At 43.0% G+C, this 26,675-nt stretch overlaps 2 protein-coding genes across 3 annotated transcripts in view; one reads left to right on the forward strand and one right to left on the reverse strand.

Annotated features, from left to right (window-relative positions):
- The window catches only part of ar (androgen receptor), a 36,047-nt gene extending 26,132 nt beyond the window's left edge, over window positions 1-9,915 (forward strand). The window contains exons 4-8 of the mRNA XM_028982209.1: window positions 2,949-3,227; window positions 3,796-3,940; window positions 7,788-7,918; window positions 8,174-8,325; window positions 8,808-9,915. Of these exons, the coding sequence (XP_028838042.1) occupies window positions 2,949-3,227; window positions 3,796-3,940; window positions 7,788-7,918; window positions 8,174-8,325; window positions 8,808-8,966 (866 nt within the window). The 3' untranslated portion in view covers window positions 8,967-9,915. The remainder of the gene's footprint in view (window positions 1-2,948; window positions 3,228-3,795; window positions 3,941-7,787; window positions 7,919-8,173; window positions 8,326-8,807) is intronic.
- A 5,560-nt stretch (window positions 9,916-15,475) lies between these two features.
- ophn1 (oligophrenin 1) overlaps window positions 15,476-26,675 on the reverse strand; it is a 31,650-nt gene continuing 20,450 nt past the window's right edge. The window contains exons 17-24 of one of the 2 annotated variants that reach the window (XM_028982540.1): window positions 26,165-26,270; window positions 24,564-24,723; window positions 23,616-23,754; window positions 20,679-21,038; window positions 19,932-20,067; window positions 19,334-19,378; window positions 18,247-18,277; window positions 15,476-16,561 (exon numbers count right to left, since the gene is read on the reverse strand). In XM_028982540.1, the coding sequence (XP_028838373.1) occupies window positions 16,550-16,561; window positions 18,247-18,277; window positions 19,334-19,378; window positions 19,932-20,067; window positions 20,679-21,038; window positions 23,616-23,754; window positions 24,564-24,723; window positions 26,165-26,270 (989 nt within the window). In that variant the 3' untranslated portion in view covers window positions 15,476-16,549. Of the gene's footprint in view, window positions 16,562-18,202; window positions 18,278-19,333; window positions 19,379-19,931; window positions 20,068-20,678; window positions 21,039-23,615; window positions 23,755-24,563; window positions 24,724-26,164; window positions 26,271-26,675 lie in introns of both variants that reach the window. The other variant, XM_028982541.1, reaches the window with a different exon arrangement.

A 26,675-nucleotide genomic window follows, 5' to 3' on the forward strand; every position in this document is an offset into this window, starting at 1 on the left:
ACCCCCCAGCTTTCCACATCAGGACGTTGCGGCACTTTTTTTTTTTTTTTTTTTCCGCAGCAGGGTTCGATAAACGGTACAACCCCATTACCCAGGCGAGGCTGACTGACAGTCCTGTGTTTGATTTGAATGTGACTTTGCTAAACTTTGCAGAGTTTAGAAATTGTAACCGCTGTAATGCTCTTAAGCTTTGAACCGTCCTCGGTGTTTGCGCAACCCTTACCCCGTTCCTCCGCTAGACTGGCTGACAGTGTGTGTGTGTGTGTGTGTGTGTTTTGCTTTTGTATGAAGTTTGTGAGGCTGTTTCAAAACAGTGAAGCAAACTTACCAAATACCTTTCAAATTCACTTAGTGTATGGAAAGTATTTACAGATTAGGGGTGTAAGAAAAAAAAAAATTATTCACGGCGGTTAACGACGTGGCCTCACACCTCCAAGGTTGCGAGTTCGAATCCCAGCTCCGAAATTGAATGCTCTCCCCGTGTTGGAGCGGGTCTCCACCGGGTTCTCCCCCAGTCCACAGATATGCACACTAGTTGAATTTCTGACTAAATGCTCCATAGATTTGTATGTGTGAGTGAATGGTGTATGTGTGTGTGTGTGTGTGTTTGTGTGTGTGCACCCTGTACTCTAATCTGTTTAAAAAATTGAATAATATAATTTTTTTTAATGAATAGTTTATATGCAGACTTCTGGTAGATAGCATATATAATGTATTGTGACGTTTCATTGCCCTGGCAGTGAGCATATTGATTTTGTTGTATTGCTTTAGCTGTTCAGATTGTCCCCTCATTCACTCATTCACTATAAATGGCTCATTACATAGAAGCAGAACAACGTGAGAAGGCCAAACGGCTGTTAACAAGTCTTCTGGTGTCACAGTGCAACATAATCTCACAATTACGTGCTGGATGCTCGTAATTATCGCTGTTGAATAAAACAGCGTTTGAGCATACACCACATGCGTGAGGACCCCTTGATGCCTTGATTTCTTTACAATGTCGAAATAAAAATTTCCTACACAACTTTCTTTTTTAGCAACAGAATATATTTTTTTCTTTTACTATATTTACAGGTTTACAATATTTATTAATACATAATAATATATATATGTATGTATTTTAAAAGCTGAATTAATCAATTTACCCTTAAAACAGTTTCTAAGTACATTTTATTCCAAAGCCAAATTTAGAACTATGAAATTAACTGATAGATTGTATTGCGAGGATTCTAACTGAATAAAATCATGCATTTTTTGGGCACGAGGAAATTGTTAAACTGCCAGATCATAAATCGCAAGTTCATAACCGAGCAGCCTACCGCTGAGGTTTAAGTGAAGGGCAGTGAAATAAAAAATGCAGGGCGGAGCAGAAGAGCAGTGAACAAGTGAAGCCTGGCGAACAAGCGGCGCGCCGCCGCCTTGGTCGTTCGCTCAGCCTTTGTTAAGTGCAGTGCTGGCCGAGAGGCTGCGCACCAGATGTTTGCTAATGATCCACCAGATGCTGTGGGCCCCGCCAGCCGTCGAGCAAGCGGAGAAGTCGCGGTTACGGTGCAGATTTTCCACCGCATCGAGATCGGATTTTAAAACGGTTTCTTCTTCAACCTGGGCCGTCCCTTGAAAGTCGGGCGCGGAACTGGGAGCCGTGGAGCTCCGTGCATGAGTAACGGTTTGTCTCAATGACACCATTTGTCACAAGGCTTGCAGTTTGAAACAAAATGGCATTTCCGTGGAGTTACATAAGGGCCGCCCTGTCCAAATCCTGCAACAGGGAAGGAATGAGGACGTGAATAAAAAATAAATAAACCGAGCATCTGATCATGCTCATTTGGAATTAAGTTAAAATTTAAACAACATATGGACATCTTAATACAATAGGAATAGGAAATCTTAGGATTTTTACACAACTTCTCATGCGTTGATAGAATTATGTTTAATTTGGGCAAGATATATGATATGAGTTGAAGTAAAACAGCATTTCTGCGGACCCAGGCCGTGCCGGCTTCGTCTTGGCTCTGAGTTTTTACTGCCGGTGCGGGCGCCAGACTCCATGTTGGCTCCGCAGCCCGCTGCCTGTCAGGACGCCAGGCTTCAGAGTGCTGATGGGATGGACACGAAGCTGATGTTGTTGGCTCTGGAACATCCCTCGAACGCGCCGCTTTATGTAGATGACCGCGAAGCCAGATGATGGATGCTGTCTCTTTAGCAGCAAGTGTTTATAGTGGCTGCCGCTGCCGTGTTCTTTAGGCCAGAGCGCCAGTTTCCGTGTTGACAGAAGCAATCCCGAGTAAATCGTTTAGGGCACGAGCCTTCACTTCACTTCAGCTCGGAGTAAAAACGTGTTGGTCTACAGCTCTCTATGTTTTATTTGTCCACTTGTGATTGATGCTTAAGAGCCCTCCGTTATTTTCACTATTCATTTGACAAAGGTTTGGAAATAAAACACATACAGTACGACCACAAAGCCAAGAACCCTGCAGGACTGCTGCTCTGGGAGGTTTTCTCCATTTGTCCATGAGTGGTTATCCTTTGTAAAAGAGAGATTTTGTCCCTCCGCCCCTAAACGGGCAGACAAATGAATGAATGAACAAACAAATGATTCAATGAAGCATGCAGATAACCATGTGTAAGTTATACTGTGTATACTGTACTGCCGCACACAGACCCACAACAGTGTAAACATTGTACTGTATTTCATGTTCGGTTGCTTTGATCTCTGCACAGAAGGATCAGATAGCATGATTGCGTGTTCATAGAAAAGGTCTTTGACATTCTGCAGCGAAGCACTCAGTGGCAAATGTAACTGTTCTCCCTCAATTTAATGAGAAAAAGCACTTAAATCTTGTTTTTTTGCCTGAAAGATAGACCTTTTCTTTAAATATTGATCACTTAAGATTAAATAAATATTATTTGGTTCAGCATCTTGTCTTTTTTTGTCTGTTTACTCGAAGCCCGGAAACTGAAGAAGATTGGCCAGTTGAAGGGACCCGAGGACGAGGGGTCATTGGTGGGCCCAGCCGAGGCCGCCCTAAGCGTCTCCCCCAAGCCCAGCCTCACGTTCCACTCTCAGCTGGTTTTCCTCAACATCCTGGAGTCCATCGAGCCTGAGGTGGTCAACGCTGGACATGACCACGGCCAGCCGGACTCGGCAGCGGCCCTGCTCACCAGCCTGAACGAGCTGGGAGAGAGGCAACTGGTCAAAGTGGTGAAGTGGGCAAAAGGACTGCCAGGTACTCAAAAGACAGAGAGAGAGAGAGAGAGAGAGAGAGAGAGAGAGAGAGAGAGACTCATTCTGAAATTTGTCACAATAGCATTACTACAAATACAATGTCATTTGTTTTCATAATTTAATTTTAACTTTTGTATACACAGTAACTTGCTACAGGAACTGCTACTTGACTGAAACATTTATTAAATTAATGTAAGATCACAAAGGCCATTTGCAGGGCTATTGTCTGAAATAGCACAACCCATCTTGTGTTCTGAGCTGCTCCCTATTCAGATCAACGTAATAAACCTGTCAGAGCTTGCTTTACGGTTTGTTTATTATAAAAGAGAAAAAAAAAGCTTTGTTAACCATATAAGTCATCATGTCATTGATGTAAATAATGAGCTGGAACAGGGAATAAAAGCATGCAAAATCAAAGCAGGGAAGTTTAACCAGAGCAAATAAACGAGATTAAAGACTCAAACTTGTATATTCACTGTTCTGATCTTACTGCTCTTAATGCATAGGGACGTGTGTGAGAAACAGATGTGCATCCCTCCTTTTGTTTGTGTGTGTGTGTACTTGTTCAGGGTTTCGTAACCTGCATGTGGACGATCAGATGACGGTGATTCAGCACGCCTGGATGGGGGTGATGGTCTTCGCTATGGGCTGGAGATCCTACAAGAACGTCAATGCCAGGATGCTCTATTTCGCCCCCGACCTGGTCTTCAATGAGTGAGTTCTGCTCTCTCCGGCCGTGGAAGGACACCTCCATCAAACCATTCATTACGTCCATCTGCGATCCTCTTTCTTCCAACTCTCTCTCGCTCTCTCTGGCAGATGTCTTGTATATCATATACACAATAGTTGCCATTGCAGCTTTGGAAAATCATTTATAATTCATTCTGCCTGATTAAGGTGAGCTGTTTCTTTGTGACTCTTTGTCGCTGAGTCTGCTGGGGAAGATTGGATTTTTTTTGGGAGGGGGGGAGCCTGTATGTGTGGTCTGAATGGTTTCCACCTCTAGCAGCAGAAAGGGTATTAGCCCAAATCCTGGCATTCCTAATGTGAGAATCCAATTTTTTTTTTTCTTTTGAATAGTCAAAGCAACCAAACTGAACAAAGTCTGAAAAGGAAAAGAAAATCATATCTCATAAGAATTCATAAGAATTAGTCAAATTAATTCATCACAACATTAGTAAAATGCCATTTTGTATTTATTGCCGGACAATGAAACTGCCAATGAAATCTTGAAATGTTCAGTGAAATTGCTGTTCAAATCACATGAATAAGCTTTTCCAACCGCTTACAGTTCTGTGAACAAATGCACTGATCAATTCTACACTATTCACGTGTCTCATTTGAACCCCTCCACTACGGGTTCCTAAGTGAACTTGAACAGTCCACCTTTACCAAAGATTAGCAAGGCCATTTCAAGCGAATGTCTGCAATAACACACCACACTTGGCATTTCACTAACAATTTATATGAACAACACATAAGGGCTTAAGTGAATGAACACAAGCATTTATCTCAAATGTAGGGCCATCATCATCAAATTGCGTAGAATATGATAACAACAAGACAAACAGCGCACAATAGCGACATTGTGCAATTTTTTGGTTTCTAGGGCCTTTCTCACCGCCCGGGTTTCAGAGAACTGGGGTGTTGCCCTGAAGTGTTTTTGGAATCTGTTCTTTCCAGGAATTCTTCCTGCTGGACACAGTCTTTCAGCGTCAAAACACTCTGCGCAAGCCATACCGTTTTACATCTGTGACGCTCCATTCATTCTGAAAAATACAACAGGCAAAAGAGGTGGAGTGGGGAGGGACTGCGCGTGGATTTCTAACCTCCGATTCGACCCTAAAAAAAAGGTTGATGGATGGCATGGCATCTGTAAATTTCCCCTTTCCTTCGTACACCCAATGCCTGGATGCGCTTCATGTGGGAGATGAACAGTCTTGTGCCTGAAGTGAACCCAGCAGATGTCACCCACACATGACCGTCGGCGAGACGACCCCTGGTTTGCGGCGGTACACCAGCTGAGGTTGCGCACCTCGGGTCAGGCCACCCCCTGGCAATTTGTGTGCACAGCTGAGGACGTTGATGAAACTAGGCGTGGAACCAGAGGCAATATTCCTGTGACCATGGTGCCTGGATCATGATGCGATTCTCATAGCGCAAAGCCTCATGGCCTCGATCCAAAGGAGCCTTGTTAATGCTCGAAGAGATTCAGTTCCACCACCGATACGTTCTCCGGGGCACACAGGCCAGCGATCCCTTTTCCAGCTGTGGAATATTTTCTCAGTGTAGGTGAGAGGAGTGCGAGAGGCAAAGTGCGATGGTGAATCTCCTGATCCATAGCCAGGGGCATTGTAAAGACACGAATATCACCCGAGGTTGAAAAAAAAATCATGGTGTCAAGGAACGTCTTCATTTCCATAAAGTACTCTGTATCCCCGGCCCCACTGGAGAGTTTGTCAGCGTCTGTAATTTTCTTAGAGGCTCAAGTGCTGTAGCTTGGCTTGGAATTCGCTAAAGCAGGATGTCAGGCCAACGCCATCAGCAATGGCTTTGATGCGCTCTTGGCTTGGCTGACTGAGCGAACTTTTCTCTGAGTCAAGCTGTAGGTCTGTGAGTGAGAAAGTCAAGCGCCGCTTCATTGTGAAACAAGCATCATTTTCTGTTTTGAAGTGAAGCAGTAGTACCAGCGCCAGCTTACCTACATCGAGCGACAACATGGGTATAATATGCTTCAAATCTAGTTAAAAATTCTAATATTGGTTTTAAAAAGGCTAAGAGTTCTCAGCAGCATTAAGTACTGGGATGGATCTACCACCGAGATTTAAAGGAATTGGCTGGCTCACCTGGACATGAGGGACAGGGAGCAGAGGCCATATTACAGAAACGTCCTTACTTACAGATCCTGTCCTAACTAGCTGGTAACCGTGGCAACACAAACTTTCTGATTTGCTGAAAAATCTTTTTTTTTAAGTGAAGTGATTGTCATTTTGATACACAGCAGCACAGTACACAGTGAAATGTGTCCTCTGCATTTAACCCATCACCCTTAGTGAGCAGTGGGCAGCCATGACAGGCGCCCGGGGAGCAGTGTGTGGGGACGGTGCTTTGCTCAGTGGCACTTCAGTGGCGCCTTGGCAGATTGGGATTCGAACTGGCAACCTTCTGATTACGTGGCCGCTTCCTTAACCGCTAGGCCACCACTGCACCATTTCTGCAAACATTGACACATGCACAGTGTTAGCAGGTAGAACATGCAGGTGGTAGAAGAGGCTTATGACAGGCAGTGTTAGTAAAGACAGGCAGTCGCAGGCCAGTTATGCTGTGGTCAGTCAAGGCGCTACCACTAGCTATGGACCTGGTGCCATTGATCTTCTCTGTTGGCCATTTATCCCCCTTCGCTCTCTTTTATTTCCTGGGGCAATGTGTTTTATATAAACTGAGAAAATGTTGGGTGCATTGGTGGCCTAGTGGTTAAGTAAGCGGCCCCGTAATCAGTAGGTTGCCGGTTCAAATCCGGATCCGCCAAGGTGCCACTGAGGTCCTGCTGAGCAAAGTACTGTCCCAACACACTGCTCACCAAGGGCGATGGTTAAAAGCAGAGGACACATTTTGTTGTGTGTGCTGTGCTGCAGCGTATCACAATTACAGTCACTTCACTTTCACTTAAAAATAACATTGCATTGGTTCTTAAGTATTGCTAGGTGACCATATTCTACATTATACTATAATCATGTTCATTATAGAGTGGACAACACAGTGAAAGATGGCTCGTTTGGACATTGCCATTGACCATTGCTGTCTAATTTGCATTTTTGTGGAAACGGCTTCCCCTGCAGGCTAAACTGTGTATTTTTAAGTAGCTAGAGACATTGTTGCTACGTACCAACGCACAATAATGCTTTGTCAGCCTGTATAATACAAAATGCTAATATTCTGCTAACGGGAGTAGCCAAAAGTAAAAGGAGGAGAAGATTATGCGTCAGTAATTTTGTTTTAATTATGTGGGCAAGGGTTCAGTTTACACCTTCATTTGTTTATTTGAACCTGAACCGCAGTTACTTATCTATTTTCACAGCTTCTCTATGTCCTCAAACTCATGATTATTATCAGTCATCATCCAACTCTGCTGAAAGAATTTTAGATGAGCAGTAATAGGCAAGGCTCCATATTTAATGATGCACTTTGTGAGTATACATTATGCTAATGTGCTCAAAAATGAGGGACTCGGAAGTCATCCTGAGTGTTTAGATTTAAGAAGGCCAGTAGAATCAATAAAGTATGGTCTGTAATGGGAGCCTGACAATGTTCGCCACATTAGTCATTAAAAATGAACAAAGGCATGACTGCAGCTGTACAAAATCTCTCCTTAATCTCACATTGGCCTGTGACTGATTGTAATGGAGCCTAGAGGTGACAGACATCACAAGTCTGAGTATTTGTGTATGTCCCATTGACAACAGTTGAGAAAAATCAGTTTTTTTTCCGGTGTTTTATTACAAAGGAATCTAATGTATTGTCTGTCCTTCCCTCCCTCTGCCTCACTCTCTCTCTCTGTCAGTCGGAGGATGCACATCTCCAGCATGTATGAGCATTGTGTGCAGATGAAGCACTTCTCCCAGGAGTTCGTGCTGCTGCAGGTCACACAAGAAGAGTTCCTCTGTATGAAGGCCCTCCTCCTCTTCAGCATCAGTGAGTTTCCCTGGCATTCGCTGCAACAAAGGGAGCCTTACAGAAAGGCCATTTCCTCAAAAGGGGTTCTTGCAGCCTACTGTCTCAGAAATATACATGCTTCATACACGTGGACCTTAAATGTGTGTCAGGTTATGTGATGCAGATGGAGCAGACAGTATATTAGATTTGTAGGAATCTCGTAACTAAGCGGTGCTTTGATACTTTTCATGAAATGATATGGCCGTAAATCGCCTGTTCTGTCTGCACCTGCAGTTCCAGTGGAAGGCCTAAAGAGTCAGAAGTATTTTGACGAGCTGCGTCTTACCTACATCAACGAGCTGGATAGGCTCATTAAATATGGCAGGAAAACCAACTGTTCCCAGCGCTTCTACCAGCTTACACGTCTCATGGACTCCCTGCAGCCGGTGAGTTGTTGCACCACAGACACTGTCGACTGCACACATGCTGGCCTAAAGTCTACTTTTTATTATTATTTTACTGTGATGGGCAGTAATGCAGTACTGTAACAGTATTGCATTTCTCAGTATTGTAAGGGATTAAAATCAGTAACAATATTTCAGTAATATTGCATCTGAACCCATGTTTTATAGTGTTATGACAGCAAAACCTTTACAGATTTACAGTTATTCAGATCAGCTGGATTGTGGTTTGTTGACTCCTTTTTACAAGATTGTTTCAGTAAAGTGAACTCAAAGTTAGTCTGAATATGGTCATGTTTAGTTATTACTCTTCTACTTATAAAGTAGCACTCTTAATATATTGTGTAGATGCAAATAGTAGAATTGCCCAATGGTGGCTCAGATGTTTTTCATGTAATCAAATCAGTATGATAATCGACATGAAAAGCAGCCTTATTTTCCCCAAATATCTGCTTTCCCCTCTACAGATTGTCAGGAAGCTCCATCAGTTCACCTTTGACCTGTTTGTTCAGGCACAGTCTCTGTCCACGAAGGTCAGCTTTCCCGAGATGATCGCAGAGATCATCTCTGTGCAGGTGCCAAAGATCCTGGCAGGCCTGGCCAAGCCCATCCTTTTCCACAAGTGAAGGAGGCCACACCTCCTGAGGAGCCACACCCAATCACAATCAGTCTCATCCAGTCCAATCTAACCTGATTCCAGAGCTGCCAGATATAGCATATGCATCTTTGTTCTGTTTTGGATTGGTTGGTTATGTTCTTTTTTTACTGAAAGGGAACATCACGAGTAACTCAAACTGAAACCCACTGCAGTGGTTTAGATGGTTCTCAGAATTAAATGGAATCATTTTCTCAAATAGGCAGCATTTCTATTTAAAGCTATACAATATTTTTGAAGGACAGGATGAAAGGACAAAAAAACCCACTTTTTTCACAGAAATCGTTTTCTAAAGGGACAAAAAAATCTGCACTAAAATAGATATCAAAATTCTACTGTATACTGAGTATACATGTCTATGCATATTTGTGTTGGGGGAAATTGGGGGTTAAGGCTTCGCTAACTGCATTCTGACATGCTCAAAAGGCTTCATACAAGCAGACAGAAAAAAAAAGAGGTTTCACACACACCGTGGCTGACTTTTTAAACTTAGCCGTACAACAAGATTTTTCTGACTTATGCCACTGTGTGTGTGTATATATATATATATATACATACATAAATATAAACCTTACAACTACTTTTAACTACTTTTAGCACACTCTCAACTTCAGTAAATGCGAAAGGCTACAGCATGCAAACTCTTAAAACTCTTAAAACTTCCTTTCAGGGCCACGCAGGTTCATATAATGAATGTTATAATGGCCAAGGACTGAAAAGGGATTCGCTTGTACTTTTAAAGCAGGCCGGTAGAGAGTAGGTCAGGTTTTTTTTGACGTTTCGGAGCTACACGCCGCGGCCATTTAACTGCTGCCGCGCTGAATTATTGTGTGTGTGTGTTTTTCGAAACCACAAAGCGGGAAGATGAGTAAAAAAAAAAAAAAAAAACGTAAAAAAAAAAAAAAAATCATCCCTTTACAGTACAGCCTCAGCATCAGGTGTCTGTGAAAGCATGGACCATGAGAAGAAAAGACAGCGAAAAGACTTGCATGAGCGTGTCTGTCACTTTTTTTACGACACATTGGAAACATTGGAATAAATGTTCAATAAGTAGACAGTTGGTGTTTGTTGTGCCACTCGATATCATTTAACGCGCCTTATTTCTATCTCTTGCTGCTCGATCTGTTGTAGTTGTGTAGCTTTTATAATTACACCCAAGGACACAATATCATGTGCAGATTGCAGAGAATGCTTGTAGCTTTTGTGCTGATAATTTATAGCAGCTTTGTCGCTGTTTGCTGTTTTTTTTTTTTTTTTTTTCGTCCTGCTTGCTTTGTTATTTGCCTTCAGATGCCAAAACCTCCCTGCACTAGCAATAAATGCTTTACTTACAATAAATCACTTTATTATGATGTATCATACCAAAATGCTTTGCTATACAACAGTACTGAAAGTATGTGCTTTTTAAGATAATAACTGAGAAAAAAAACGTTGCTTTATTATAAGGTGATGGCACTGAGAACTGGATGTAGTTATTATTTCCCTTTCTTTCGGTTCTTACACACAATTAAACATCAAACAAGTGAACGCTGAAACGTTTTATTATTCAAAGGTGTTTGAAAAGGGGTTTTAGCAAACCGGTGCTAAGCTACGTATCCAGTGATGGCACTAATTCCGAGCTTTTGTTATGTTCTACTTTTTCTCTCTCCTTAATTCTGACTAAATAATTTGCTTGCCAAAAAGCTTTTACGTATGCAGATAACCCTGCAATTGAGTTTGTTTTTTTTTTGTCCATCTTTGGAAAGCTGAAGCACGGGGGCAGCGTTAGGAAAACGGTGACATTTATTAACCACATTTTCGCAACTAGTGTAGAAAAAAATAAATATTTTTGTGCTCTGAGCCACGTGAGTCCCTTACGTCGCAGAGCTTCTGCTCTGGGTCACGCAGGACCCTACGGAGGGGGCGTTTCAAGGATGCTACGTCATCAAATGCCGCCGAACGGCCGGCCCAATGGGTGCGTCCCAATTCGCGGCGGGCTGCGGCCAGTTCCGAGGACGCACCTGTTGGCCTACAAACTCGTCCTTCCTTTTCGGTCCTCCGCGGTCCCGTTATTTATTGCGCGGCGTTTTCATAGCATGAGCGTTCGCTCGGGACTCGCGCAACAAACTATGAGCAAAATCTGGTCGGTTTTTACCGGGAACGAAGCGGATTAAAAGCGTCGATTGGCGCCTAAACCAGTTCTACAAATGGGTACAGTTTAAAACGCAGTTTAAGGTTCGGTGCTCTCTGAGGGTCAAATAAGTGGGTAATTTTAAGCACGCATGTCCGATAATTTAATTTTTTGGCACACCGTCACCTTGCGTCGTGAGCATGCGCATGCGTAATAAATGACGCTGTGCGCAGTCGCAGAGCCACATCAACAAGTGCGTCTGCAAGACTGCTGGTTTGGCTTCACACTGATCTCTTCATCTCAAACAGGCCCTGGCAGTTTAACATCTTTTTACCATAAATACTGAAAGACAGATCCCACCCCCCAGAATTTGAAATGCAGCCGTCTTGTCTAATGGAATGTAGTGGCATGCAAAAAAAGTCTGGCTGCAGCTCCACGCTTTGTACTATGTAGTGGAAGTTTTCGATTTGCCCTGCGGAATACACTCTCAACCAAAGCCTGTATTGTGTGCGTGTTTGAGTGTGTGTTCGGTGCAAGTCAGGCCAGTTGTATCTTTCTCCTACAGCCTGAGCATTAAGAAGAAGATATATTCATTTTCATGAATTCCACAGAGGCATACTCTGAATTGCTTTAGGTCTTAATACAAAAACAATCTTCATTTGAAAACTTAATTTGGAGGAAACCTTTGCAGATATGTGCTGTGTTCAGTGCAGGCGCCCGTTCTGTCCATTTCTTCACCCTACCTCCGCTGCCACACTGCGAGCCTGAGAGCCAGGGCCTCACTGGGGCTGCTGGGATGAATTGACGGACGGGATGGGGGGGTTTGAGGGGTTAATGGGTGATGGACAGGGACTCTTCGCCTCTCTCAGTCACCAGACACGGCAGCAATGAAGTCGTTTGACAATTAGAGTGACTCCGGTCGTGGTAGTGGTTCAGTGAGTTCAAACGGTTGAAAGACGCATCCTCAACCCAGCCAATCACTCAACAGATCAATTTTATTCGGCTGTGAAATTTCTCAACAAGGCTTCACTTTTTTTTTTTAAAAAAGCCACTAACAGGCCAACCACAAAATAAATCTGATGTTTCTAGACTGTTTTTTAAAGCTGTATTGCCAGAAATCAACTTGCCAGATAACTGCTTATATTTATGAACTTCTGCCTGGTTTTGTGTAAAAAGTATAGTGACCATGTAACCGTTGTAACCAGTTTTAACTCTTACACATTTTTACTTCTGTTGTTACCAAAAAAGGACAAGACACCAAGAATCCGAAATGCATTTTTTTACAGCAGTAACTTCCATTTGTCTTTATTTGGAAGCTCAAGCTTTAAAAAAGAAAAAAAGGGGGAAATCTGTGTTCACAATCAAAGTTTGTTACCTAACCTTTGTATGTTTATAGTCTTTTTACAGCGTTGGTTGTGTGTGTGCATGTCCCGATCTTCTGTTGCAGAATGTTTTATGAACAGCCCGTCCAATTCAGAATTGTACATTTAAAAAAAAAATTAATAATAAGATGTGAGCTGTTCCAAAATGATTTTTAAGTGTTGTGTAGAACCACCTTGTAAACCGGGTTTGTGTCTATTTGCATTCAAATAAAAATGTCAAATTAGAATGTATTTACTGTGTTTTAAGTGAGTTTTTTTACATTTTTTTTTACTTTTGTCAATAAGCCTATTTTTATGTGTTCTGGATGGTTTTTTTTCTTCTCCCTTTTGAATGGCACAAAGTGAAGAGCTTGTTCACACCCGCTGGACTCGCAGACTGTAATGAATCGAGTCCCAGTGGAGGGCCAATAAAACTCTTATGTGCAGAGATTAAGCTGTCAGGAAATACAGAGTACGGAGGGGGTGGAGGCTACTGCGCTTGGTCCCCTGGTTTCATTCATTCATTCACTCGCTTTAAATAAAAATATTTAAACCAGGCCAGACTTTTTAAAAGCTGCGTTTCACTTTCAGTAGAGCAGAAATCCTGACAGTTTATGGCTGACACTTCATACTGAGTTTTGGCACGGTTGGGCTGGGGTAGGACTCAGGGTTTTGGGATTACATTCCAGAACACTTGACCTTTGTGAAATTTGTCTGGTTTTTAAAGACTTTATATGTACAATACAAGCCAAAAGTTTGGACGCACCTTCTCATTCAATGTGTTTTCTTTATTTTCATGACCATTTACGTTGGTAGATTCTCACTGAAGGCATCAAAACTATGAATGAACACATGTGGAGTTGTGTACTTAACAAAAAAAGGTGAAATAACTGAAAACATGTTTTATATTCTAGTTTCTTTGCTCTGATTACTGCTTTGTACACTCTTGGCATTCTCTCGATGAGCTTCAAGAGGTCCTCACCTGAAATGGCTTTCCAACAGTCTTGAAGGAGTTCCCAGAGGTGTTTACTCCACATGTGTTCATTCATAATTCATGACGTGTTAATTCATAATTTTGATGCCTTCAGTTAGAATCTACCAATGTAATTGGTCATGAAAATAAAGAAAACACATTGAACAAGAAGGTGTGTCCAAACTTTTGGTCTGTACTGTATATATACACACTGGGAAATTTGCATCTGCAAAAGTTATTAGTAACTCAAGAACCAGAAACTGGTCTGATTTGTTTTACTTGGCCTGCATTAGCTATTATATCTTGATGCAGTTTACCTGAAAGTCTGAAACATAATGCCGCACCATTGCAAGATACCTGAACATGAAATGCTACAAAGACCAGAGGTGGGTTCATTCCCAATTTCCTGACCTTTCTCTGACCCACGTGAAGCCTTTAATCAAAGCGGCGTGGGCAAAGGGGGCGTCACCCTTAAACCACCCGCCCTCTGAAATGTTCGGACACGAACCACAACGTCTCAGATGGACAGTATCAGTTACCAGGTGCTTAATGTCCGCTAAGTTGCCAGCGTGAGCGTCTACACCAAAAAGTGTGTGAAGGAGCAGATGGAGAAGGCAGGTCATCATACCTGAATGAAACAAATTGTCATCGACTCCGGTGGATGACATATTATGTGCTAATAACAAATGAATAAAACATTTCACTGCTTATAGATTATGCTGAATGTGCTTTCAATATCACTGCAATGATCTCTTGCAATTAAATAAGTTCATATTCTTATGTGAGGGCGTACTTTAGGCAGGTCTGTTGTGCTTTTCAGTTCATGACTGATGAATACAGCACGGATGGAAACAGGAAAATGATCCAATAAGTGACGGGATCATAAAAGATTGTTTTGCAGAGGTGCAAATATTAATAGGGCTTTATAAGAGCTTCTGAGCTAAATGTTTGCTTTTCATCATTGGCTGGGTTCTCAAGAGAGCCTGAAACAGTCGAGGCCTTTCAGCGACGGAACTCATATTGGAAGGAAGCATGTTGGGAATATGGAAAATATTACTCCAGGAACACCTTAGGGTCACACGGCACTGATGGGATAATGAGTTTAAAGTGTGCAGACCTGTCATCGCTCTCCGAAACACCACACGTGGGCAAATTTGATCTAACTATATGACCATTTTCAGAAGCTTTGGAAGATTTTTTTGGAAAGAAAGCCTTTGCTACCGTACTTAAGTGTGTCCAATGTCTGTGTTGTTATGTGGATATGAAGCAATTACAAAAGCAAACTGCATTAAAGTGAACTGGTGACTCTGAACTGTTCGCAGATGTGTGTGGCTGGGGTGTGTGTTTGTGCTCTGCGGTGGGCTGCCACCCTGCGCCCCAATTATTGAAAGTGAGCGATATTTTATTGTTCCGCTGGGAATTTAAGATGACAGTCAAAAATGGTCCCGCTTTGATTTTTATTGCTCTTGCATGTTTAAATATAGTTTAAGATACTTTAAGGTAATCAAGGATTGCCTTTAAAGTACGAGTTGAGCTTTTTGCTCATTAGCTCCCCCTACAGTTGCAGGGCGCAATTAATTTTTTTCACAGCAGTGTAGTAACTCTATGGAATCAGAAGCCCCATGTGAACCAACGTCCACTTTGTGGCCTGCTGCTGTTTAATCCATAAAACTGCTGAACGAATGCCTGAAATTAAAAGGTCGTCTACAGTCCCGCAATGGTTTTTGAAGATCGTAGACTTACCTGAAAAAAGGAAAAACTTGTCATTACTTCTACTTAACTGTGAAAGTTTGGTGCCTACATACCAAACAAGGCAGCGTAGGCCAAGTTAGAAGCTGGAAGACTTGGATGATGTCCCTCCATACTTTCCCCACACAATCTTTAGCAACTGTTAAACATTCCTGTTGGCGCCTCGCTTTTCTGCAGCGCTGATTTTGTCGGCATAACAGGGTTATCAGGCACAGCACCGGCAGCGCACTCGCGCCCGCTGGCTTCGTCGCAACGCAAGCAATGCACAGATGACTCGGCTTCGCTCGTTTATTACAAAAAAAATGTCCCCTTTTTATTACCGCAGTACATTCGAGACAATAATGCACGCATGAAAGTGAACTGGGGCGTACTGTAGCTGACAGGAGGAATGTGGGTTTTAGTTCACAGGGAGGGAAAGAGGGAAAAAAACACATGATAAAACAAAGCTTTATATTAAAGAGCAACCTGACAGGACAATACTGGGAGAGAGAAATTCGGGAGCGTTTCAAAATAAGCTGAACTCCCTCTATTGGGTTTTCAGTTGGGGTTTTTTTTTTTTAACGCAACAACAGTTCCACATTCGACATGAGAGACAAATAAATTAAATGTTCCCAAAATGCCTCACACGATCAAGTATTCCTCATCCCGCTCCAGACCCTCTCAACGGTGCGTTCACATTGTAAATTCACGTGGTTAAAAAAAAAAAAAAGAGACGTTGACTAAAGTAAACATTTGTAAAAGCTTATGAAAGAAAAGGTTATTCTGACCTCTGGAGCTGCAGGTCAGAGGTAACAGAAACACTTGGCTGAAGCGCGACACTGATTCAGAATAGGACAGAGTACAAAAAACAAACAAAAAAAAGGCTGTCCAACACACACACACATACACACACACAAACACACACAAGCCAACAGCACACATACTCACTTTTACAACAGCCAGCCAGTAAGGTAAAAGCATCCGAGCTTCTGCAACTTGTTAGACCATTTCCTTCCTAATAACCAGAGCGAGGGACGTTGGGAGGACGGGACAGGGGATTAATGCGTCCCTTTTTATGTTTCAGATTGAAAGAAGCAATGTTTGTCAAATACATCCCTGGCAACAATTAAGCCACATTCCTGGTAACGTCTCAGCACTTTACTCTCCCACAGACACACAAATGCAGCTAGATGAACAGGCACGCAGGGATGGAAATATATCATCGCGTGTCCCTTAGTGGGACGCGATTCACAGGGAAAGGCACTGGGCACAGCCATGCTTCTGCCATGCATTGCAAGTATGTGTGTTTGATCCACGTTCGGCTGATCCTCTTGTTCTTCAAGGCTTCAGGGTGTGTGTGTATAAGAAGAGAGAATGTCGCCTCATTTTAAATTCTGTGGAGAGAAGGGAAGGACATTAAAGACACACAATTTTTTCATAATTGCCACAAATCAGGTTTTGGGGAAAGCTCCATGCCGAAGACCGAATCCTTTTCCGCATGTATGTAAGCCCACCTCCCTGTCTCATCCACATCCGTCCAGGACAAGAAGCTCAGGAATCTTTTTTAAAAGCTAAGTATTACTTAAACATATCTTGAAAGTGTAGTAATTTAATGACATCATAGTTTAATCAGTACTACATGCTTGGGTAATTTTAAACGAATAATAATGCTTCATTACCAATTATGTTAGCCGCATAACAATCTGATTCGCAAAATTGAAATTCAGAATTGATCTGCACTCCAGTTCAAAGTTATGAAAACGATGATCAATGTTCTCCAGCATCAAGTGGCAACGTTATAGAGTGGGAATATTGGTGAGTGGCTAGGGGCATTCGAACCCAGCCACCCGGGATGCACGTGACAGTGTTATTCCTGCTGGCAGCCCCAGGCCCGGGTAAATGGGGAGGGTTGCGTCAGGGTGGGCATCCGGCATAAAACCGACCCGCTGTGGAGAGCCCCAACAGGAGCAGCCGAAGGAAGACGACTACAACAACGAGGAATTAGCAACATTCGCCCAAAGGAGTGCTTAGTCTGGTTGGTTAAATATTATTCAATCTGATCATGAAGTAATATGCAAAATATGAATCCATGAGGTCTCCACTCATTAATCAACACTCTTGTACTCTGTATATTCTGTACCAACCATGTGGTCCCCAACCCTTCCCTGTACTTCCCCATCCTCATCATCCTAAACACTAATCTAAATCTAGCCCCCTGACCTGCTCTGGTGTTGCAAGGACCTCAGCACACGACAGGCGAGCGTTCGGAGAGTGAGAAGATTGCGTGCGGTTTGCGAAAGCTTTGGAAATGTTGGGAATTCTGCATGAACTGCTTGTAAAGACGGATCCTATAATAAATACGATGGTGTGCGAGAGGGAGCGCTGTGCCATCTGATACTGGCACTGCTGTCCAGCACTGCTGTAATTATTCCACATTTAGTTCCAGCCTCACGTCAGGATTGGCCGAGAGCGATTCTCGGTTCTCGCCGCATCTCTTCACATTCCATCCTGCCTGGCCGCAGCTATATTTCTTTGCCGATTCTGAATGTAAACACCCATCCGTGAAAGATACCAGGATGGGCAGGAAAGCTCATCCACAGCTTTTGCTTCCAAACCTTCGCTCATTTGATAAGAGTTGGTTTATCCAATCAGAAGCTCGCCATGGTGAAAGAGTATGTGCCGGTATGAGTTTGCCAGAGTTTTGAACCCTGTTTTTCAAGGGGATTAATATATATATATTTTTTTATTATTGTCCTTCAATGTTCAGATCCATTCTGGGCCAGGCAGCCTGACACCAGTACATTCCTTCCACTGTGCTGCATGCTTGGCAAATGGTATTTTGTTTTTTATGCAGGATGAGCCAGGATGTGCAAAGGAGATGGTCTGCTATCATAAATTGTGAGGTTCATCCAAACCTGTTAGCAAGCTTGATGATGCTCACTGTGCTCACTGTTCTCTGAACATCTCCGAATTGGGCCAAAAATTGTGTAGAGGGCATGGCAGGTAAAGCCACACCAGGCTATCCTCACACTCACACAGTAAAGCGGATCATTCCATAAGGCTCAAATCATCTTCATACCTCAGGAGCTGCAGCTGGAGACCCAGATGACCTGTGAGGGAGGGGGGATTATAATTACAGAACATTAGCATGTTATTACATTGAGACATCAATGCAGCTCATCCAACTTCCAGTCTAAAAGCATGGTTTCATGGCATTTTATGGCCATTATTAACAGCCATTGTGCTCGCAGTGCCTAAAATAAGGGGGAAGATCAGTAGGAGCCCATATTTCATGCTAAACTCCCACAAATCCTTGTTTTTTTCGTCCTGTGCACTCTAACATTTGGGCTGGAGGGAGGGGGGGTGGGGGGGTGGCCAAGTGGCGTGAGGGTGGCACCACTACTGCTGCTCCTTACACATTTGAAGGAATTTGTCCTTCAAGAGCTCACGGGAGTTTTGAATTGCAAAGCTGGCGTCACCAGTCCAACGGCAAGTCAAGAAATGGAGACCATGGGGGGATGCAGGGAGTGCGCTGGTTTGTGCGTCAATTGTCCCAACACGACTCGGGCGGGGACCTTGCATCCCAGACAAAACAAAAGATACGATAGCGAGGCATGCGCTGTGGTTGTTGTGACTTTGTGGTATGTGAGTTCTAATCTGTAAAAAAAAAAAAAAAAAGAACGAAAGAAAGAAAAAGAAAAAGCGACAGAAGTGCAGAACGCACCTGGCCAGCATTTATCACGTCAGTATTGCACAAAACAGAAATGCAGATGTGGTGAGAAACTGCTCAATTTTATTGCTCAGGAAATTACATTTCCCCCCGGAGCAATTTGTGAGTGTGAGATGGAGGTTTTTAAACGCTGGACGATTGGTCTGCTTTTGGTTTCCATACCTGGTGGATCTTTAAGACTAACATAATAACAGTTCAAATATTGATTTTATCCGTGCTATGGGGGATTTTGATCAATTCAAAGCTTGCCTAAATACTGCTCCCTGCTTCCAAACTCGATCCATAAGCCCCGCAGATTCCCATCATGCCCTGAGCCACCTGATCATTTCCCAGCAGGCTGTAGTGAGGTGCAGGGAATGTCTTTACATGCAGTTGAGGTACCTCAATCACATTTTTTACTTTCTACTAACTTACTCTCTCACTCACTCGCACTTACCCCTGCCGCGATGCATTTTCAAAAAACTTGGTCTTGGAAGCAACGCTGTAAAAAGGGAGGAGATGCAAGTAAAAAGTAAGAAATGGCGACAGACATGTACACTGATACATGACCACTTGACAGAGTGACATCACTGACCCCTCTGTTGAGAGTGGCACTAACAAAAAAACGAACACAAAATTAAATTGCACCCATTAGATACTCTGAGCTTCCTGGCAAACATTCATCCGAGCAGGTGGAAAAGGGCAATTTCAACACCGATATGTTCACAGGAAGCGCTGACATGCGCGGTTCTCAGAAAACACACACACACGGATTGGAGGCTTGTGGGACTGACACCGACAGTTTGAACAAAGAGCCTGATCTGAGCAGCGTGGAGGGATTTGATCTGCTCCACCACTGTGCTTTATCTCGACAGGGAGATCAGTGATCTGGACACACAGATTCTGACGGACGGCAGACTTCTGCAATTGGCGCGTTGATTCTGATTTTAATTGGAGCAGATTGAGAATCTGGTAGCGGTGCAGTATAGAATGGCTTCATGCGCCTGTGTGGAAAATTAAATGTGTGTGCGTGTCTGAGCCTGTCGAACACTCACTAAGACTCCTCAGCAGTCGGAGTGGACTGTGTTTTTTGAGGTGCACGGTTGGGTGGGTCTGGGGGTCTGGTTGGGGGTCTGCAAATGGACTGCTTCTCAGAGGGTGGCCGCCCTTTCACTGTCACCTCACCATCTCCTGTCACACAAAGGAGAACACAAAAAAATTTAATCCGCCCAAAAAATGACATAATAAAGCTCAAACACCTGCAACACACATCGTCGTGTGACATTATATTGCTGCGAATGGTAAACAGAATAGTGTAGTATCACAATTCAGTGTAGTGAACTGTAGTAAAATCACAACTTACTAGTGTGTGACAGGATTTCATGAGGAAGCATAAGTAGTTTTGCTGAAGAGTTTAAAATTTTCAGGCAGCCTTGTATTTGGGCAATGCCACATTAAGCATCAAAATATTGATTAATTTAATCTGCACAATGTTTAATGCAATCTGCTTATCTACCCCGTATCGTCTAGCTTATATTTTCAATTTTATTTGCACTATCACTACTGTTCTGTTCTTGTTTTCTCTTGTTGCTTTGAGCATGCTTTTGGGACAAATTAATTTTCCTCGGGATAAAAATATTTTTTTTCTTATCTTATCATTCACAATCAAGCTATTATGACACTGAATCACAAGACTCACATTTTTTGATTATCGCCAGCAATAGTGATTACCAGCACCAGTAATGGAGTAGGATTTACTACACATACAGTATGTATGGTAAGGTGTAACATAGTCCAATCACCTTCTTTATTTGCTGCTATTCGAGGTGGTGGCTTCTTGTTCTGGAAGGACTGCACTCGGTTGATTGCAACTCCTGTCTCGCCATTGGATGTTGCCATAGCATCTGACCTCTGACCCCCGTCTTGCATTCTAGCTACCAGCCTTGCCACATCTGAGTCAGAGTGCCGATCCTGGTGCACAGTGGGCTTGGATAAAAAACGAAGTGCAGGAGATGCAGGAATGGAGGGAGGGGTGCAGGGTGAAGGGATAGACGGTGGAGAGCAGGAGGGTGGAGCTAGTTTGGCCCTCTGGGTGGGGACTGGGTTGGTGGGCTGGAGGTCTCCTCCCCATGCTACTCCATTCTGGCTGTGGTCATTCTGTTCTTTAAGAGAGAAACAGTAGAAAAGAGCAAAAATAATGACTGCATGAATGCCCATTATAAAGCTTGTTGTTGTAAATTTGTAAATTTATTCATGTGTTTACAGATAAAGATGGTCGGAAATACTGCAGGATTTTTCATCTCATTACTCATCATAATGTCTGTGAAGCAAATGAAGAGCTGCTGAGCCCTCACCGCCTCAAAATGCTGTAAATTTAGAATCCAGATCTCATATCCTGTGTCCCAATATAAGCCTTATTAAAAACATGACGAAAAGCCAAACAAAAGAAGGTTAATGAAAGGCGGCTTTACTAAATTAAATGTAGGTGCCAATGATTGCACTTCTTCACTATTCAAACAGTTCTCTGATGCCTTCATAGAACTATGTGAGACAAAAAATGTCCAGATGTGTCTTTACATCACCACTTAAAGACAACCTGAGGACGTTGTTGGGGTGTTGTACCACACCAGTGGACAGGGCTCCGCCCTCTGTTCCTGCCACTACTGGGAAGGGAACCCTGTTACCTTAAATTCAGTGGGATGTCTCATCTGATCTGAGATAGAGGTGGAGATGGAATAGAGACGGAAGAAAGGCCACTTCGCTCGACGGGGGATCTCCTGTTCTCAGCGTTTCTCAAGGGCACGGTGTGGGCCGTAAATATTAATGAGTCGCGACCGTTACGAAACAGTTCAGGACTTTGAAAGCAGCCCCTTCTACCGACCCCTCTTGCCTATGGGGGATTTGCATCTGAATGAGGCGAGAACTGTGTTTGAGTTTCACAGCATGTCAGTCCTGCTCACCCTGCTCTCCTTATTCAGCCATGCCAGGGTAAATACAGCTGTCCTTTCACCTTTAAAAGCTAAATCCGACCTGGAGAACCAGTAGAACCGTGTTTCATGTTGACGTTTTCGTAGTTGAGCCATATTCGGACATATTACCCCAGTCCACCTTTCCTATATATCAGATTTAGTGTGTTTCTGTGTTTAAATGAGTTCCCTTAAAACATGCCATGTGCAGAGCTCTTCACCAAACTTGTAATGAGCGAAAAGAAACAAAGCCAAGCACTAATGGCCAAATGAAAGCATGCATTAAATGGACACCATTAAATACATGGAGAACATTTAGCCCAACAGGACTACTTAGGGCATGCACCCTAACCACCCAGTACCCTCTGTTTTGAACACTGGCACGGCTGCATGCACCCAGCCACCTCTGTATGCACACATGAGCACAAAAACACACTCAGGAACAGCAACCTAATATTGAGCAGCTGCCCCCCGTGCCACCAAAAACGCTTCGATCCATAGACGCTCTAATGGGATGAGATCACTTGTGCTTCCATTACTCCATGTTGCAGTTCTGATGAAGTGAGCTCCAGTAAGAGCTTTCCCTGGTGGTCTGCATGGTCACTCCAGACACTGCAGACTGGCCTCAATACCACTGTGAAGGAGTTTGCTCTGGACTGGACCACAGAGTCAAGCCTTCACTCCCCACATGCCTCAATGAACCTTGGGCATGACCCTGTGACCAGCTGTCCTTCCTTGATCTACTTTTCTTCAGTAACTAACCACTGCATACCAGGAAACCCCTGACAGGACCTGCTGAATTGGAGAGGTTTCCATCCAGATGTCTAGCATCACAACTTACTCTTAACCATTTTTTCCTACAAGAACTGGCCAAATATATCCTACCACTTGACAGGTAACGGGATAATCAGTGTCTTCCACTTGTTAATATTCTGTCTGATTAACATATTCAGAAACACACTCATATATATAAGCATTTCACTGCATGTTAAGCCTTGTACTGCATGCATTAGTACGTATGAAGATGCACATGACAAATACTCATAAAAAAAAAAAAAAACTGTCTGACAAACAGAGAAAAACACACACACACACACACACATACCTCAAAAACCACACATGAAGCGCCACAGGTTGCCCATAGTTTTCACACATTACAGGGCCTTCATTATAAGTTTCTCAGAAAACCACATGAAGTGGAGAACCAGCCGGGCAGGGACTCACTGCCAGATGCAAATGGCTGCAAATCATGGGTGCACACACACACACACACACACACACACACACACACACACACACACGCTAAACAAGCTACAGTTACACACCCCCATCGCAGCAGTCCTACTCACCGGCATCGTTACATAAGTGTCCTCGCTAATCTCGTTTACCTGCGCGTGTGTGTGGTGCCTGCGAGTGATCGGGACAGCATAAAAACCTGTCACAGTAAAGTCCAAGGTGCATGCAGATGAGAAAATGCCAAATGCAAAAAGCCTTGAGATGATTTTTTTTTCTTTCCCCCCCCAGTTTATGATAAACCGCCGCTTCTGACTTTCAGACGAACACTAATCCCACTCACACACCGAACGGGACGTGACTGCAACCGCGTGAGCGCGTTTTTGATTTGTTCATCCGTGTGTGCATTATCAGATATTCCTTCTGATCGCGCCCGTTTCCATTTCCCTTCAATGTACAGCGGAGCAATTGTAGCCGCAGGGCCGGAGTGGTAGTGTGATAAAGATGAGGACGGCGAAGATTACTGAAGGGGATAGTTACTCTCTGGGTTCTGCATTTGGAGAATGGGATAAGTGCGGGGAGGCCTTTTGGAGATGGTGATTGGCTGTCGTTTTCTTGGCACGACCCGAGGAGGGGGTACAGGGGGAGCGCTGTTTTCTTCAGGCGGCCCACTGAAGATCTGAAATTAGTAGAGAAAAAGCAACGGCATGGTTTGGTTTCCTATCCCTTTCGTTGGAGCATGCACTCAACATTTATTAAGAATGGTCCCCGTTATCATATTCAATCATCAGTGAACCGGCAAATTAAAGGTCTCATGAAGAAAAGCGTTCTTAGATCCAGCGGTTTCAGCAAACAGCACAGAAACCTCACAGCGCCATTAATAAATTGTACTGATGATGTACAGAACGCTGAAAAAATGATGGCTCCTCAGACCAAGGCCTTCAGTCAATGGCCTTCATCTTAACTGTAACTCTTCTGAAATCATTTGATTTTACAGAATTCCCAAACATTACTCAGAATCTCTGTTGGCTTGTAATACATCAATAACCTGACAATTTTCTAGCTATTTCATCTGATAAACAGTCTAAAAAAAAAGCTGTCATTTAAGTGATTTCTTTTTACATTTTAGTACGTTAATATCTGCTCTCTGTATTGATGTATTATTGTTTTCTATGTAAAGTCTTCTGAACTGGTAAATGTGTGGTTTGTTTCTGATGGCTTGAGAGATTATTGTTACTATATTATTATATTTTGACAATTATTTGTACGTTCTCTACTTTACTAATGTTGTGGGATTAAAATGCTGTAATGTTTTCTACTGCCTATGACCACAGTAATGGAAGCAAAAACAAAAAGCTCTTTTTTAATCTTACAAAAGCAGGACCATTATATTCTGATGAAGAAACAGGCTGCTGACTGGTTTGTAATTATCTAGCTATATAATGCATCAGAACACCGATAAATGTAATACTGTGATTGCGGTCTGACCTTGCTGTATTCCTCAATGAGAATCTCCACAACGATGTTCTGGAATTTGATATCCAGCATGGCGGCCACTGTCTCCTCCTCGGCCCTCATCAGCGTAGGGCCAAAAATGACACCCATATTGGATGGTGTCATCAAATTCTCAGCTGAGTGACTGCAAACACTGCACACACACACACATACAAAAGACATACCATAGAAAACAAGAAAGCAATGTGTGAACAAGGTTTTCTCAATTTATTAGTAATGCGTCAAAAACAGACTAATTACCCCAATTCCATTAGTAGCCTGTGGAAGCGCGACTCGCCACAAGATTTCTACTCGAGTCAGAATGACTTAATTGCAGCAATCCACTTAACAAATCATGCCTCTGAAACAACCTCTTCTTCTTTAATATTTCTCTCACAATAAAATGGTCTATTCAAAATTATCAATATTGTGACTGTTATTAAAGTCTTGAATCAAAATTTGTAATGGCATAAGAATCATATCATGAGGTTTCTGACGATACTAGAGCATCTTTGCGCCGTGTACATGACTCTGATTGACAGGAATAGGAAGCATACATTTTTTTTTATTTGCCACATGTGAAAAATCAGCTAGAAGTCACTAGAAATATTTAAAAACGATGTGCCATAACTCATTATATATAATTGTGTTGGGTCATCCGAACATAAGTATTTGCTCCAGTAATAAGAGAAGTCCTATTGGTGCAGCTGCCACATGTCACTGCTCATGAATGGGTATACAGCGTGACTGCTGCTCGCCATGGGGACGCATCTGCACCCGGAAAACTCAGCCCCTTCCTAACCCATTCCTGATCGTTCCTGCAACTGCAACTGCAGCCACAGCCGCCGCTCCGTACGCAGAGGCAACAGGCGGCCTCGGCCTCCGGAGAACGGCGCGGCGCCCAGCTGCGCGCATCGTTCCGCCCGTTTAACTCAGCCGAGGAAACACAACAGCAACAAAAATGACTTGCCACAAAATGCACTTCATGTCTTTAGATAAAATTACTTAGATGTGTTAAAAATTTAATATGTAGTTTTAACTGAACTTTAAAAATGATTGGTCACAGATTCATTTTTGTCCTAGACTAAAAGAGTTTTTGGATGGAGAATCGAATTTTTTGTGGTGCCAATACAAAGCCACAGTTTATCTGAGATGCATTCAATTATTTTACTGCAACCAAACCCCCCATTTCAAAAATGCATCCAATATCCAATATGTGTATCACAAGTGACAATCACTTCACTTTATTTACGTAAAATGTTTATGGCAGAATTTCCTTATTTCCTTGAAACAATGACATGATGTGTAGAAAGAGAGACTTTGTTCTACAATTGTTCTCCGAGCAGCAATACAATATTTTTCTCCATCTGTAGACTTTTGCTTGTAGGAGATGATTTGCATCTCCACACATCAACATTAACATTGTTACCACGTTCACTTGTTAAATCATTATTAATTGTGTAGTTTACACTTTTACATAGTTCCCTTCCTGAACTATGTCAGAGTTACTGTTGGTGTGCAACAACACAAAATCAAATCAACTGATGTCAACTTCGGGGTGAGAAGCGGCACCCGAGTGCCGGGGAGGCGCTTACTTCAGCAGGTGGCGAACCAGCACCTCCAGCATTTCGCGGTTTCGCTCCGGCAGCTTGTAGACCAGCAAGTGTATCGTCCCCAACCGGAAATCAAGATTCTCCGATTCTGACACACAAACAAATGCAAGTGTTCACACACACACACACACACACACACACACACACACACACACACACACACACACACACAAAGAAACAGGTATAGAAAGACAGTTCCGTATGAATGTGTTTAATGGAATGTGAAGGAACCACATTACTCAGTGCTCTTATCTCATGCTCTTTCAATCACCACAAATCATTTCTGTACAAAATCCAGATTTGCAGTGACTTGTCTGTCTTTTGAAGACGCATGTTTACAGGACTGTGTTTATTTAATCGTCATAATCATTCAATCTGTTCTCAAAACAAAATTTGGAGAACTGGTACTCCGAATTCCTCTGAAGTCTGGGCCGTAAAAGCCTCCTGAAGACCAACCAAGACGAAAACACGTCGACCAAGATCTCCGAAGGAC

Source organism: Denticeps clupeoides, chromosome 6, assembly GCF_900700375.1.
Source record: "Denticeps clupeoides chromosome 6, fDenClu1.1, whole genome shotgun sequence".
Classification (NCBI taxonomy): Eukaryota; Metazoa; Chordata; class Actinopteri; order Clupeiformes; family Denticipitidae; genus Denticeps; species Denticeps clupeoides.